This window comes from Tamandua tetradactyla, chromosome 7 (assembly GCF_023851605.1).
Source record: "Tamandua tetradactyla isolate mTamTet1 chromosome 7, mTamTet1.pri, whole genome shotgun sequence".
Taxonomy (NCBI): domain Eukaryota; kingdom Metazoa; phylum Chordata; class Mammalia; order Pilosa; family Myrmecophagidae; genus Tamandua; species Tamandua tetradactyla.
In genome coordinates, this window is record NC_135333.1 from 150,002,280 (window position 1) to 150,019,308 (window position 17,029).

The 17,029-nt window shown below is 36.6% G+C and overlaps 1 protein-coding gene across 2 annotated transcripts in view; it reads right to left on the reverse strand.

Moving 5' to 3' along the window:
* LIN7A (lin-7 cell polarity scaffold A) overlaps positions 1-17,029 on the reverse strand; it is a 144,870-nt gene that overhangs the window by 49,671 nt on the left and 78,170 nt on the right. For both annotated transcript variants that reach the window (XM_077111524.1, XM_077111525.1), the window contains one exon: positions 1,363-1,434. In XM_077111524.1, coding sequence (XP_076967639.1) covers positions 1,363-1,434 — 72 coding nt within the window. The remainder of the gene's footprint in view (positions 1-1,362; positions 1,435-17,029) is intronic.

A 17,029-nucleotide genomic window follows, 5' to 3' on the forward strand; every position in this document is an offset into this window, starting at 1 on the left:
CTTCTTATTTTCCACTTCCATTAATCCGCCTTAGCCATAGCTGATTAGATGCCTACTACAAAGTGATTTACTCAACGCTGAAAATATTGATTCCCAACTACTGTACATTCTTTTCCACACACAGCATTATCGTGTCGATTTAGCATTATGCTACTTGTCTGCATTTCATGAAAGATAGTGAATGACATGGGAATAATGGCTCGTTTTTAGCTACATGCATTTGCTCATGCAAACCTTGTCATCATGCATAGATTTTAATGGCTGACATGGATGCAATGCAGACAGCCCAGAAACAACCAGAAAATATTGTGCTATTGCAACATTATGCTGCTATCCTGCTGTTCTACATGAATAAGAAATGAGAATGGTAAAACACTACATAATTCACTTCCCCCTTAATTAAACCATGTAGGGATCGTTTTTTTTTTTTTCTGCATGTGTTCCACTTCAGTACAAGCAAAGCATGATGTAATGATAAAAATACCCTCTTTTTGCCTGGGTTAAAAAAACAAAACAAAAAACCTTACAATTCTAAGGTGTTTCCTTTTCGGGTGGATACAGAATAAAAGCTGTGAAATCAGGAGGGAAACCAAACAAGAGGTGATGTAACACAAAAGAATTAAAAGGAAAATCATGATTATTTTCTCCTTGTGCCTATTTAGAAAGACAAATGCTTTTACAAAGTAGCATCTTTGTGTTTGTAAAATAGGAACTGCACCAGTGATTTTAGTTTAAAATTATGGTTTCTTAATAGTCTATTTTCTGGATAATTTCATGAGCCTATTGCTGCAATGTTTTAGTTACTGGGATTTCTCACATATCTGGATTTGAGTCTTTAAAGAGAAAATGTGGTCGCTACTACAAAAGGCAATGGGCCTTTCCTTTAGGCCAATCTCATGTTATTTCAGCAAGCGGCCCACTGCTCAGATGAAAATGCGGAAGAATCTCATATCGGTGGGTGTCAGGCAAATTCTTTTCCTGCCTAACTTAAACCACATCCCTAGACCTGTGCAAAGAAATCTGCATGCACCAACTAGGGCAGTTTCTTTTGTATACAGAACAACGCATCAGAACATTGTATAGTATTTCATACAACGAACCGGTAGATTTGCTTGTGCCAAACGGACATTTAGTGAGTTTAATGAAATCATTCTCCTTTCTTAAGCTACAGAAGCAGCAGAAATGGTCAATTTTCCATTAGGATTTTTACCTGGGAAGTAGTACTGGTTCTAGACTCTGGGCTGCCACTGATGTCTAAATTCTCTTACAGTGTACACACGAGAATACCTGAAACACACACGCACACAATCAATTACTAGATCACTGGGATCAAGTATATTTTTAAAGTTACTCTAGGCTTACCTTTGCTGTGGCCCGGGCACGGAATTCGGGACAGCCATTAACAGTTATCGTTTCGTGCATGTACTGATACACCTAAAATGTTCACATAAAAGAAAAAAAGTGTAAGAACACTAGGAATATCGGTTATTTCATTCCAGATAGGACAGTAATTTTTCACGGTAAGACAGAAGATCCTAATCACAAAGTGAAATAGGGCTAAATCAACCAGACCGATGAGTTGGACAGAAATCACTCCTATCTTTGAGAGATGAGGCAGGGTGAATAATCAATTTCATTCAGAAGTTTGTAATTTGCCTACCCATGTTCATCATATAATTTTATGATACACACTTAATTATGAATTGTAAATTCATAAATTGTGAACACACCTATTTACTGAATACTGGTAAACTTTAAAAATAGTTTTTCAAATTAACTTTCCACAAGCTTGGGATGGCAATATCCTTTTCATGGCCCCAATTCCACCATAATAGAAGGTACCTTACTGTTAATGATATACATTCATAATTTTGAACATTTATAACTTATTCTACTCGGAGAATCTATTTTACTTTGTGTGGGGAGGATCACTGGAGGATCACACCCCTGGTCCATGTGTAAATGGGACTTCTGAAGATGTTATTATTAATCAAGGTGCGTCCAAACTGTATGAGGGTGGGCCTTGATCCAACATGGCTCAGATCCCTATAAGAGAAGGAAATTGGACAAGGGAAAGAGAGCACAGAGAGAAGCCAGAGGGCAATGGAATTCAGAAGAGAAAGGAGAGGGCGTATCCATGTGGTGGGAAAGCCAAGGAACATCATGGACTGAGACCAGCCAGAATACAACCAATCCCAGAAGGAAGCAAGCCTTCCAGCGTCCATAACCACGAGACAATAAATTCCCATTAAGTCAATCCATTGTGTGATATTTGTCATAGCAGCCTGGAAACTAAGACAGTAGGGCTGATGTCTTTGTTAGAAATAATAATTTTAAGACAACTAGCACTTAAAGGCATGTACTCCTTAAACACTAGGCATTATTACTAATTATTATTTTATATGTAACTATAGAAATTGTTCAAACATAGGTGAAAAAAATGTTTGTCTTCTAAACACCCAGGAATGAATTCCAGGTTATAAAATCTTCATATCAGTTATAAAATAAATTGCTTCATTTAAAATAAGCTGAAGTATGGAGAATGACTTTAAAGGACAGTTTACAGAAGATATTTAAATAATAAAGTTGCAAAAACTTACCGCATAATGCATAGATGTAAAAATACATTTGGTGTTATGCTGGAGTACATTTTGGGAGTGTCACTCTAACTATTTCATTAAAAAGATGAATAGGAAAACTGCAATTAAAGTTTCTTTTCTTCCTTTCTATAATCTAATTTTACAAGCTTCAGTCAAAAGTTATCAAAGTGAATTAAAAATTTGATTAATTCATCTACTCAACAAATATTCACTGAGTGCCAGGGATTAATCTCTTCCCAACATTTTTCAGTTGGCTCATCATTTCTCAAATGCATTTGGTTTACTCTCCACTAGAGCTGACTCATCTTTCCCATGGCAGGATTAGAAGGACTCGACAATGCGGTATAAACTGGGAAGGGAGCAGCGCTATCCAGAATCCATCTTTTAGCCTTAAATCTCCTAGGCACTGACAAAATTACCTTTGTTTTTATCAACTGTTAACAATCTCCCAATTATTTTCCAACTGAATGTCCTCAAAAACATCCTTGGATGCAAAGTATTGGGGGCATTCGGTTTCTCTGGGAAATGTGGTTGGGCAAGAGAACAAGTTTTGAGAAGAGAAGAGCATTTGTGGATCATGATAGTTGTTACTGCAAATTCTCCAGGCTATCAGAATAGCTACTAAACATGTTACCATTTTACTCCCTTGACACTGCACCATCTTGTTTTATAAAGATAACCCTTCTGAAAATAAATTCTTCTTTACTTTCACAGTTCATTTAGAAGGCCTTTTTTGCTCCGCTTCTCCTGCTAATAAACTCTCTCAAATCTGACCCTTTCCCTCTGTCCTAACTCATTATTTCTTGGTTGAAGCCCTGGACTATAGAGCCCTAATTTGGTGTCCCCACCCCCAAATCTATCCACTTCATTTACCATCATCAAATACCTACCCATGGGAGTCATGCTGGTGATATTAATGTAGACCCCAGCCTTGTCTCTACTTTTATTTTTCTACTCCCTCTCCTCTTCCTATGCCATTTTTACAATATACCATACTCTTGCACTTGCCCAGGCCATTGCAAATGTGGCATCCTCTGCTGGGAATGCATTTCCACCTGCCTGACTCCTGTTTATCCAAGTATAACACAATGATTAAAGGCCCAATTCAAATGTCTTCTCTATCAAACATTCTCTGCATCCTCCAAGCAGAGCAAGTCTCTTCCATCTCAGTTCCTGGCCATCTGAATTTGTCTGAGACTAGTTGGATATCTTTTCCAGGGAACATGATTTCTTTGCATCCAAGGATGTTTTTGAGGACATCAGTTGGCAAATAATTGGGAAATTGTTAACAATTGATAAAAACAAAGGTAATTTTGTAAGTGCCTAGGATAAACACCTAGTAAATTCCCCAAATTAAAACTGATACCCTAACATCCCAATTTGGATTGTGAATTTAAAAATGCCAAGATGCAGTACTGTTTAGCTGATAATTGGAAAGACTCTGGAGGTGGCTTGGACAAAAACACTAGATGTGTAACTAACCAGTTGTATGATCTTGGTCAGTTACTTGATTTCTCTGGGGTTCAATTTCCTCATTTGAAAATTATGCCTTGAAATAGTATGGACCTCTAAGTCTGTTATGAGGATTAAATGAGAAAAGAGCAGTCAATGGCATATAGTAAGCTTATCAAAGACTAGCTAATAATAAAATTATTATTATTTCATGTTACCCAACTTGTTTGACCCCAAGATCTTTTGGGAAACATCTCTTAGTATTAGCATTCCATGAACACTGTGCAAATGATTGATCTGAGGCAGTGGTCACAAGTGGGGATATTTTGTCCCTTAGGAGACATTTGGCAGTGTCTGGAGACACTTTCAGTTGTCACAGCTGGGGATGGGAGTGGTACTTTCGGAATCTGGTGAATGGAGGGCAGAAATACAGCTAAATACCCTGCAATGCACAGGACAGCATCCCTAAATAAGTATTTTCTAAAACGTCAATCGTTCAGTAAATTTTCTTCTTAAATAAAATTAATTGGTAAGCCATAAAAACATACTTTTGCACTGAATAAAAGGTTTTGAAAATGTTAAGTAAATAACTGTTGAAGCAAATTATCATGATACTGGTGCACATTTAATGAGGGCTCACTCTGGGCCATGAGTGATGCTAAGTGTTTTATGTCTACAAGCTCATTTAATTCTCACAACTTATGATTTAGGCACTGTACACATAAGGAAACTGCCACAGAGATGGTAACACACCCATGACCACATGACTAGTTAGTTGTAGATAAAGTCATATCCTCTGCCACCAAAACTTTTTCTTTCAACTACATCAGGCTCTCTTATAGCAAAACATCAGACTACCACAATTTGGCAGCATATTTGAAAACAAAAATTTGCAGTTATCACAAGGTTTTGATGCTTTGAAAAATAGCTATCCAGGTTTTATATGGGAGCTATTATGAAAACAGTGGTGGCTGCAAAATGTGCAACGCAAAAATTTCAAAACCAACAAATTCATTGCTTCAACCAGGAGGGAAATAGCATTAAAACATGCTATTTTAGCATAGCATAGCATTTTAACATCTTAATGATTATAATATATTAACATTAAGTGAAATGAATCCAATGTCATCTCCAGTCTTTCTTTTATATAAAATGTAATAGATCCTGATTAGCTGATTTTCAAGAGTGAGCTGAAAGAACATAGTCTGGTTATAAAGTCAGGTCAAATTTGGAGATATTAATTCTACTTGTATCTGCTACATCACCTTTGTGGCACTTTCTTAGTCTCTCATTTTCTAATGGAATAACCCATATCCCTGACTACCTTACTTTTTTTTTTTTTCCTTTTCTTTTTGCACGGGTAGGCACCAGGAACCGAACCCGGGCCCTGCTGAGCCATTGCGGCCTGCCCTACCTTACTTTTTAATGGCAAATATAAAAGTATTTGTACAATTGTGAAGATGGTAGGCATAGCTAAAGTATTTTACTAAATACCCTGAGAACACTCTTAAAGGGAAACGAGGAGATGGCCATATGGGTTTCAGGAAGGAGCAGTGGGCTTATGCCTTTGAGTTCTTGGGTCCCAAAATTTCTGAGAAACTCCAGCTATAGCACTTCAAAGTATGTTCTTTCACATAAGATGGGTTGAATTCCCAGTTGTAGGCAAACAATTTATGGACACTATTGTACAGGGTCTTACTTTACATTTCAACGTCGATAATTTCCTAATTTTGAATAATTCTCACAGGAAGGAAGCTGGGAAAGAGTGCCATAGAGGTTGGAGTAAAGATTAGGGAGTAGGGTAGGGGTGATGGGACATAGAAGCTATGGGAATATAAAGTTATTTAAAGACCTAGAGCTATGATCTGTCAAACGCTGCTGAGCAGTCACTGAATTTAGAGAAATGGAGCCTCTTGGTACTTCTTATTATGAAGCACCATAAAATCTGGGATCATATGGAAAAGGACCAGCCAGGGATGGAAGCTGGGAAAGAGTGGTCATAGAAGTTGGAGTAAAGCTTAGGGAGCTCTCACAGATTCAACAGCATATTTCACCTTTAGAATGTATTTTAAGCTACTGAAAATTTACGAAGATAGATTGATTCAGTAAAGGAGATAAAATTGTAGTGAGTCGGTTCACAAAGTTCATTTATCCTTTCATTCAACTCACATTTATTTAAAAGCTGTTCTGCCAGTGTGTTAGGCACCTGGACTAAAATATGCAAAGAGAAAAACTAATACTTTTTCCAAAGTTTTGAGGTAACATTAACTTTCACTATAGATGTGCTATTTTAAATTATTTCAAATGAATAATTTATACTTCTTTTTTCTTTATATTAAAAGTCAAATAGATTATTTTGTGGATGGAACTTTCATCTGAAAGATTAACAAGCTTAAAAAGAAGTAAAAGTTTCTCTTTAACTTTATTTGCCAAGCTTACAAGAGAATTCCCATTTCGATAGAGTTACATCAAACAACTAAAATTCTAGTGCTAGAAGATTTTCATTTTTGGTCTTTCAGTAGCAAATATCACAATATAACCTTTGCATTGGCTCTTGAAATTCCCGATTAGTGCAGAGAGAAAGGTAAGGAACAACAAATCTCTGTTATGACTTTCTTGTTTTGGATCATTTTTCTATGTGATTTCAGGCAAGCCACCCAAACACCTCTGCACTGCAATTTCCTACTATGTAAAACCCTATGCTCCGAGAGAGAATCAAAGAAAGTAAAGTTCATTTTACAGGATAGAAATGCATGCAATTTTGTTATGATGAGGACCTACAAACTGAAAGGTGATCAACTAAACTCATGGTTACAAAATAAAAGAGAAACTAGCTCTTCAAAGTACACTGAGAAAAAAAAAATGAAAAGAAAATTTTATGGAGAAAATATTTTTGAAACACACTGATAAAGGATCTGTATAAAAATATATATATAAAGAACCCTCAAAAGTCAATAACAAAAACAAAAACAAAGCAAAAGTGGAAAAGGGTATTTGAATGGGTATTTAACCAAAGAAAATATATGGATGGCAAATATGAAAAAATTGCTCAACATCACAAGTCACTAGGAAAATTCAAATTAAAACCATAATTATCTCAAAATACACCCTTACTAGAATGGCCATATTTAGAAAAATACTGACAAAATCAAGTATGAATAAGGGTATGGAAAAACTCGAATTTTCATACATTGCTGGTAAGAATATAAAATGGCACAGTCCCTTCAGAAGACAGAATGACAGTTTTCTATAAAGTTAAACCTCCACTTACTATAAGACCAGAAATCCTGTTCCCAGCTCTTTATCTAAGATAAACAAAAACTTAAATTCATATAAAACCTGTATGTACATATTTATAGCAATTTTATTCATAATCCCCACAAACTGCAAGCAACCCTATGGCCTTCAGCTGTGAATTAATGATCTAACTGAAGTATATTGATACTATACGTGTTGCTCAGCCATAAAAAGGGACAAACCATTAATACATGCAACAACATGCATGAGTCTCAACTACATTTTGCTAAGTGAAACAAGTCAGAATCTGTAATGATTTCACCTATATGACACTCCAGAAACGGCAAAACTAAAACAGATCAAAGGTTTTCAGAGATCAGGTGTGGGGCAGGGTTGGCACCCAAGGAGCATGAGGGAAGTTGGGGGGTATTAGAAATTGTTCAATAACTTCATAGCACTCGTGATTACATGATTAATATGATGATTAAAACTATTTGGATTGTATACCTAAATATGGTAAATGTTACTGTATATAAGTTAGACTTCAATAAACATGACTAAGAAAATCAGAAAGCATTTTTTAAGAGATGGGAAAGTGGAAAACATGTTGAAGAGATAAAACTATTCAGAAACTTCATCATCACTATGAAATTGAAGAATGATGACTTTGAACTGCAAAGATGTACATATATCTGAGAATATCTTTAATGAATGATAACATTTCTTCAAAACATAGGATGCTCCGAAGATTTTGTAGTGTGCCTCATATGGACTGGCTGCCTACTAAAATGTCAACAGAATTACAATTAGGATCTGATTATATATATATACCAGTGACTGGAAACCAAAAATGAAATTTTCAGCAACTTTTTAGAAAATTAAAATGACATTAGACTAAGTTACCTGAAGAGAGGAAAAAAGAATAAAAAATGAGGTGCATATAGCATTTGATATAACCATAAACAAAGAAAAATAGACTTAAGTCACTGAAAACTTGGTGTTAGGATGTTTTCTAGAAATAATTTCAAATCAACTAAAAACTGATCCATCAACTAAAGAAGAGCTATTTCAAAAATAGCTAAGTTTTGCCTTGAGTTTAAGCTTTCATTTTGGAGAAACGGCAGTCACAAAATGTTTTCATATATTTATAACTATAGCTATCTATATACTTATTATATATATATTCCCTATGCTTTTAAAACTGTGGAAATATTCTGTTTGAAATTGCACTACATTAGAATTCCTATAAACTAAAGAATTTAGGTTATGAAATTGCAAATCTAGAACCAACATTCCTTGCAAAGAAATAAAAAAGGAAACTTAAATAGTACACACTATTTATAAGTCATGTCTGCTACAGTAAGACCATCCAGCCTCAAAGCAATCCTTTGAAAATATGAGGATGAAATTCCATGATTATCATCATTTTCTACATCTCTCTATGGCTATCAACTTTGATGAAAACATGTCATCCACTTTTCAAGAAAAAATACTGATGAAGGACGGCCCACCTCTATTAAGTTCAAATGAGTTCAAAAGAGGGTACACTTGTAAAGTAGATTTTTGATGGGCACCTCTGGTAAAGACAATAAAGCTACTGATATTTCTTGCAGGAATGTGTCATGGACTTGAAGAGGAAACATTCCTCCTTGGTTCAGTGACAACTGTGCCAAGTGAAATACCCTTAACATCAGCCAGGAAGAAGAAGACAAATGGACTCTCTCCAGTTTTTAGTCACAAAAAAGGCGCAAACATACTTCTTTTAGGTAGTTAGCTTCATTACTTCATATTTTAGTCCCTGCTGATGCAGTATATAATACATGCCTCTGACCAGACAGTGCTTTCTTTCCTTCCTGAAGAAGAAACCTCAGTTAACACGAGAGATAAAACTATTGACTTCAAGAAATAAAATTGGTTTTACCAGCAGACTTCCTCCTTTCATTATATCCTGATAGGATGCAGCTAACAGCCAAGTCTTCAATAGAATGTCATTACTTATAATTAAAAAACAAAACAAAAACATTGAATTTGAAGATTGAAAACAAATGAGATATTTTGGGACTAAAAACTTCTGACCTTTCCTTCTACATTTTAGCTTCAGTTACTTACTAACTATCCCAATACCACCAAGGATAAAAGATCAGCTCAATGAGTCAGGACCCAAGAGCTGAATTAAACCATATTTTACTGGCGGTACTAATATTATCCCTAAAAGTTCAGCAGCCTTGAAGCACAACTTCTTCTTTCCTTTCTGCATCCAAGTCCTAAGAAGACTCAGGTAGGGCTTGCCAGGATAAGACAGAGGTGTCTAGTCCATTTTCTTTGTATCTCACCTTCATAATTATTATACTAGACTTATAATACAACTTATATATCTTAGATTCAGGTTGGAGGAAAGCAGAGGGTTAACTTACATTTTTAGGCCCAAATGTCATTCTCCAATCTATAATTTATCAGAGAAAGTTTCATTAGCATGGATTTGGGTGAGATGAATGCTAATAACAAAGTGGTACTTTGTTTCCCATTTGGTTATGGTCCTTGGGTGGTAGGATGGAAGGCAGGATGGAATGCAGAAGAGGATTTGATCACTCTTAAATTCCCAGACATGAGATCTTAATCACACCTAAACCTCAGTCTACCTCTCACAGCCCATACATCTATTTCTGATCTTGACTACCTGACTATAATATTCTGCTACCATGTGATACATGCCATTTATGATTGTCTCTAAAAGACATTAGCTACACTATGGCAGTAGAAAAGTTGAGTTGAAATGGTCCATAATTTGTGACCAATCTCATGTGTAAAGTTAATTTACACGAAAATGTTATTGACAAGAGTGAAGGAAAATGTAAAGCCTCAAATTGCAAAGGATCTCCAATGCTCATATTTAGATGAAGATGAGACACATTTTGGACAAAGTGATGCCGTTTAATTTCTATCCATCTGCCTGGACAAGTTAAAAGAAGCTACAACTTTTTATGAAATTTTGAATTATGTCTATGAGATTAAGCCTAATGAGAAGGGCACATTAAGAACATTCTCTATCATACAATATCCTGAAAGGAGGAGAGTTGGGAGAACACTTATGGAGGGTTCTGGGATCACTTAACAAAGAGGTTAAAAAAAAAACAAAAACAAGAAAACAACCCTGCACCTGACAGTAGATGGGATATCCTTTCATTTGGTTTTGCTTCTGTAGGAATTCAATACCAAAGCATTAAGACTGTTGGTATGTTATATGACACAGTTCTCAGAATCTCTACCATCTCAAAAGTTCCAGAAGTTATTTGTATTTCTAGTTTTTTAATGACTATGCCATTTAACAAATTTTCCAAAGATAACATAAAAAGCTCTGTTCAGCTTTGTTATGCCATACAAAAGCAGAATAAATTGTCGTGAAACGATAAAAGTGAAAAGTCTATAATTTTAAAATCTGTACCATCAGCCATTAATTTCACAACTTACTTTTATAACTGGTTTATATTTCCTAGTTGGTTCCTAAACATGTAACTTTCATAAGGCAGTGCAAATTATGTAATTTGCACAAAAATCATCTAATGACTAAGAGGAAAAATGAAATCACAGAAAATAAAGCATTTCCACTGGGGCCACAAGGCAGGTGGCCAAGCCACCAGGGAGAAATCTGGGTCCTTATAGTTGTCCAAAAAGAATTCCCTTACAGCAGCTGTTCTCTGTCCTGTGTCCTTTTTACACAGCCTGACAAGAAATGTCGGAGTAAAATTTTGGGACGATGCCATTTCCAATTAGCACAAAACCATTCAAAGTGACTGAATTATCTTTATTTGCTTGTTTTGGGTAAAATTCAAAGTTTGGGGGCTGAAAATCTGTCTATTTTTACTGGTTGGATTTTGATGATGTGAAATCTCAAAGGAAGGACACCTACAAGTATCTATAAACATACGCAAGCTTTACTAATCACAGATTTTATCTAGGATACATTGACCCTTAGTCCTTGTATGTGACAAATTGTCTAATTACATTCATATCCCGATGACTATGACGGCTCAGTCGCCCAAGAAGGAGAGGAAAGGGGCTCATCAGGACCCCTGGGCTAATAAATATATTTTTGAAAAAGAGAATTTCTTGGAGTGGTCCATGTAATGCGGCGTTTTCACAAAGCTTTGCTAACAGGGAATAGATATAACAGACATCTCTTGTCCTCACTTCATCCCATATCCCATCTGGTGGTGTGTGTCCGACTTGGGGAGAGGCTCAGTAATAATGCTGACACGGCTTTCAGGGCATGATGCTTAAGAATCGGTAAGGTCATCCGTTATGCACATCAGTTGGAACCTCTTTTTAAAAAGCAAATAGAGGGCAGAGCAACAGCGGCTCAGTGGCAGAACTCTCACCTGCCCTGCTGGAGACCTATGTTCGATGCCCAGAGCCTGCCCATGCCAAAAAAAAAAAAAAAAAAAAAAAAGCAAATAGGTGAAAATCTTGTTTTTAAGACTACATTAAAATGTTCCTTTGAGGAAATATATCTAGAATTTTGTTTTTTGCCAAAACCTCAGCTGCATTTTACAAAAGTTTCATACTTGAAAAAAAGCTTTTTTAAAACGTTAACACAGATCTCCTGTCACTGTTTCCATTTATGTGAACTTCAAAAGATAAAGTTGCATTCAGAAATTTAAGTATATCATACGTGTTGGAACTTTCTTTCTGTGTTGAAGCCAAATCAGCGGACCTAAATTTAGGTGCGAGGTGACGTGGCAAATGTGTTTGGAGAACCAATTCACAAGGTTTGACCCAAGTACTCTAATTATAATAGAGCTGCATAAGATTTTGCATAAATTATTTAAATGTCATGACCAAAAGTTAAAAAAAAAAAAAAAGGAAACCTAAAAGAAGAGAATCACTTTATTGCTTCAACCAAATGCAGAAGCACAAGCAACGTGGAGAAAATCACAGGTTACTGACGTTTGCCATCTTAGGATGAGAGCATTTGTGTTTTTGTTTTGAAAAATGAATGTTTTTATTTGCCAGGAAGTAGGCACATGTTGTCATTAGGGACATTGTCGGACAAGCCCCACAAAAGGAAACATCTGCATCGTTATCACTACTGTCAGAAAAGATTCCTGGCATGCAAAACAGTGATGGTACTTGTCTTAGGCAGCAGAGATACTAACTTACTGAAAAGCCCAGACCTCAAAATAAACTAAATTTCATTTTACTTTGGGAAGTGATATGCCAGTTTAATTATAGATTGTAAGAAGAAAGGCACAAAATGCAACATTTTTTATGTGAAAATATTTCAAAAGATTTTTTTCTCTCTGAAAGAAAAAGTAGGTCAGTTTTATCATTGTGAAAGATAACTTGAATCTGAATGCATTATTAACCTGTCCTTGGGCATGACAAAAATCTGCCTTCGTAATTTTCATACCCTTCAAATTAAATCCTATAAAAGTCTATGTTAGTTTCAAGAGAGAAAATAATAGGCCCATAAAGTTTTAATTAGGTTGAACTGCTTCATTCCTATCTACCCTCAATCAGGTAAATGCTATCAATACAGGTTGGTGCAAAGAATCTCTCAGCCATTGCCCATTCATTTTTATCAGAGATAACTGGCAGCATAATTCAGCATTAAAGAAAAACAGCCTTCTAATCCTTTGCCTGTTTCAAGGTCTGTGGTATCCTCTTTATCTTCTTATGTCTATCTAAATGCATATTTTTGAAATCTTTTCTTTAAATAATAAGATTGTTTGGATGTCTTTCTCATCTGTTAAGCAAATTACCTCTCTGCATTGTAAAATTAAAGGAATTCTACATGGATATGACTTATGAAGTGCAAAACTATTCATCTGGTAATATACCAGATTTGTCTTTTCAACTGAGTGACCTATCCTGCTTTCTTGAGTAGACACCTGTCTACTTATCTAGTATCTATCCAGTCTTATAATCTTACATAAAGACGACATAGGAAATGAGGGCTGGGTCCAATGACTTCAGCAGTGGAGAAGAGGCATAGGATCAATACTAGTTGTCTGAAGTCAGAGCATCTTTGCCGAAACTGGAAATATTCTCTGACAGATGTCATATTAGATCATAATGAAGTGTGATCACAAACATGGTCAGGAGTTAAGGTATCCCAATATCCTGTCTTGAATGGCAAGGTGAGGCCAAGATTCTAGGCACGATCCTGGGTCCAATGCATAGTAGCAAATGAAAGTGTGAGGGGAGGAACATTCACCTGCCCTGTGACAGTTAAGTTCATGTGTCAGCTTGGCCAGGTAATGGCACCCAGGCGTCTGGTCAAGCAAGCACTGGCTTCACTGTTACTGTGATGACATTTCATGGACTTAAATCATCAGTAAGTTTGATTGCATCTATAGTTTATTACACCTACAATCAACTAAGGAGTGTCTTCAGCGATGACAGGTGTTTAATCCAGTCAGTTGAAGGCTTTATTAAAAGGAGAAGTGATGATTTCAGCAGTCAGAAGAGACTTTCATCTCTACTTCAGTCATCCAGTGTCTCCTGGGGAATTCTTTGAAATCCTTTATCTGAAGGCTTGCAGCCTGCCCTAAAGAATATGGCCTTGTGCATCCCCCCACAGTTGCGTGAGATGCTTTTATAAAATCTTAAAATATTTACAGATATCTCCTGATGGTTCCGTTTCCCTAGAGAAAACTGACTAATATATCTCCTAAGGCTTTCAGATAAGGGAAAAAACTTAAGAGTTATCATTGTGTGATTTTTACCCTGAAATTTGTCTAGGTAGATGACGAGAGAGCTTAGTGTCCTTAAAACAAGAGGAAGTACAGCTATACAGAAAGTCAAAATTGTGGCCAATGTAAATGAGTCGAGGGACAGAATTTTGCCAGGATTCACAGTGAGCTGTAATGGCTGTACCTTATAACTTCCCATGTGGTATTTAAGTAACTGTGGGCCATTTCTTAGATTGTTTCCTAAATTCAATATTATAATAATTTGTGAACCAGGCAAGGAGGCAAGATGTTCGAGGGCCTTAAATTATGATTCACTAGTGAGAAAAAAAAGTGTCTATGAGTATGTGTGAATGTGGCAGGGAGATTTGTAATAGATGGCAAGGATAATGAATCTTTCTTTCTTCAATTATGTATAAACAAACCAATATTTGTTTTTGTAATGTAGGCATATTCTTCAAAGATCAACTTTAATAAAGATGGAAGGGTTCTCTTGTTTCTAATTATTTTACATAAATTAAAGTTCAGATTATTTAATAGATACAGAGCTTTATAAAAGGAAATAATCAGCTCAACTGCTCTATCAAATACCCAGTATTTGATTACATTTGAATATGGTTCAATTAGATCTCTAAATAACTGACTTGGAACTCCTTTCAAAAACTATTAAAACGTTTTCTGTCTCTTAAATATGCTCTTCTTTATTTCTGTTTTCTTATTCAGTGTAGCTACGCATGAGGATAAGATTTTTAGTTTAGATTTCTTTTTGTTTTAAATTCAGTTGTCTCTGGAAGCATTCAGGTGAAAGTAACAGATGTCATTCAAAATGGTTCAAACCAGATGGCTCCCAAACATTGGTGCATATTGGAGTCACCTGGAGATCTAAACGCTAGTAGAATCTGGCTCCCTCCCCAACATTGTGACCAAATCATAATGGGGTGATAGCTAGGCCTCAGGAATTTTTAAAACTCTCCAGCTGATTCCCATGTGCAGAACTGATTGGGGACCACTGGCTCAAACACTGTGAAAGACTAATAACAAGAATTGTCAAGGAAAAGAGTGTTCAGGGAACTGTTTCACGGATTAAATCTTGTCATGAAGGACCTGGGCTATTTCTCCTCTGGAATTCTCAGAATGTCAGTTTTGTCTCTGGAATCATAGTCTCTTCAGGGTCCCTAAAATGTTGCCAAGTTTCCAAAAATCACAATCAGATGGGACAGCATGCCATTATAAAGAATAATTATCTGTCCCCATGTATGTCTGTCAGAGCTCTGGCATCTCTCTCAGAAGCTCACCCCTGGACTTCTGCTTATGCTACACTTGCTGAATCAGGGTCACATGCCCACCCCTAAAGTAATCAATGACAAAGCGAGTGAGTCACCCTTTTAGTTGAGATGAGAACATCTTTCCCTGAGTCACAATGGGGTCTCCGTTGTGCGTGGCACCTGAAAACATCAGGTTCCCAGTTAAGAGAGAAGAGACTGAAGGTGTTTGCTAGGAATCCTGGTGTATCTGCTCTACTCCTTTTCCATGTTTGACCCCATATCCTGCCACCAACCTGGTAGCTTTCTTCTTATGCAAGATTTCTGTGACTTTTTTTTTTTCTTATCTGCTCTCTTTTTATGAATATCAAGTTCCATAAGAAAAAGTAATTCTGAAGATGTTCAGGTTCAGAGGAATGTCAGCTGGACTCCACCCCATTCTCAAATCATGCTTCTCTAGGTACTAAGGTCCTATAGTCAATTTCTATTTTTTTCAGTTTATACTTTGTTAATATTTGCAACACATCTCCTTCATGCCCAGAAATGTGTAAAAAAAAAAATCTCTGCTGCATGTGTTTTATAGTGTCAATTCAACATTAGTATTTCAATTTTCATTTAACTATGTTTCAGGTTTATAGTCCAAATGGATAATACTTATCCCTGAAGTGTTACTACACAGATAGCAGAGCAAAGGGAGAGCCAGAAGCAGCTGTTCTGTGCCTCCTACAGTGAAATAACGGGTAGACAGTAATTCAAATGCACCTTAGTAGGGCTTTTTCTCTCTGATAATGCTGCAGTTAAATCCCACAAGGGAGCGACAGTAATTATTGGAGACCATCTGCCTAGGACTGTGGCAATCATTCGCAGATTTCTGCCAACACGTCAGTGTTAGTATCAGGATAAACACCAGAACTGCTAGCTTTTTTTGTTTTTTCATAACTGTGTGTTATTTGACTTTTCATATAAGTTAAGTCAAAGTTCCCAGGAACTAATTAATTCTAAACCCAGGAAGTGGCTAGTACCTTATTTAACTGTCTCACTATGAGATAGATCAGCAATGCTACTTTCTCAGCTCTGCATCAGAGCCTATCCCTAAACTTTCAAATTAAAAAATTGAGGTTATAAGACCTGCCACATACAGGCAAGACCACTGGAGGCTGCTACCTGCCTCCGGGCTAGATTCAGGAGGGGCCCCTATCAGCCATGGATGCTCCCAGGAGGAGCAGAGACCATTCCCCAGTGCCAAAAGCCAGACGCAGACCCTTGCATCTCAAATGCTTTGCACTTGACACTTAAGGGAGATGGATAAGGATGTGCTGCTCAGTCTAAATGATGACACAGTGGCCAAAAGAAGCTGCAAGGTGAAGCATAAGGTGAAGGTAACGTGGACTGGATTTTGGCTTATTTAAAGAAAAGGTACTGGCGCGCAGCAATTTAAAGCAGAAAATATCCCAGCCTTTACAAAGAAACAAAAACAAAATAACGTAGTTCATGAGACATAGCTCTCTTTGTTAGATTAAGCTGCATGTTTTCTGTTCACATATAAATAAAATAGAGCATTTCAATCTTACTTAAATGATTCCCCAATGAGAGGAGTCTTGTGAACGCCTGGACATTCTGTCCATTCCATCCAATTCACACAGCTTAATTGGACTGCTCATGTGGCTAGGCATGGAGATGTCTTCAGTCAGAGGCTACTGAATTGCACCTGAGCACCAAGGGACATGCTTGGCGAAGCTCCTTAGGGGTTTGCACTGAGTAACATGTCTGCTGGCATACTCTGATTTGT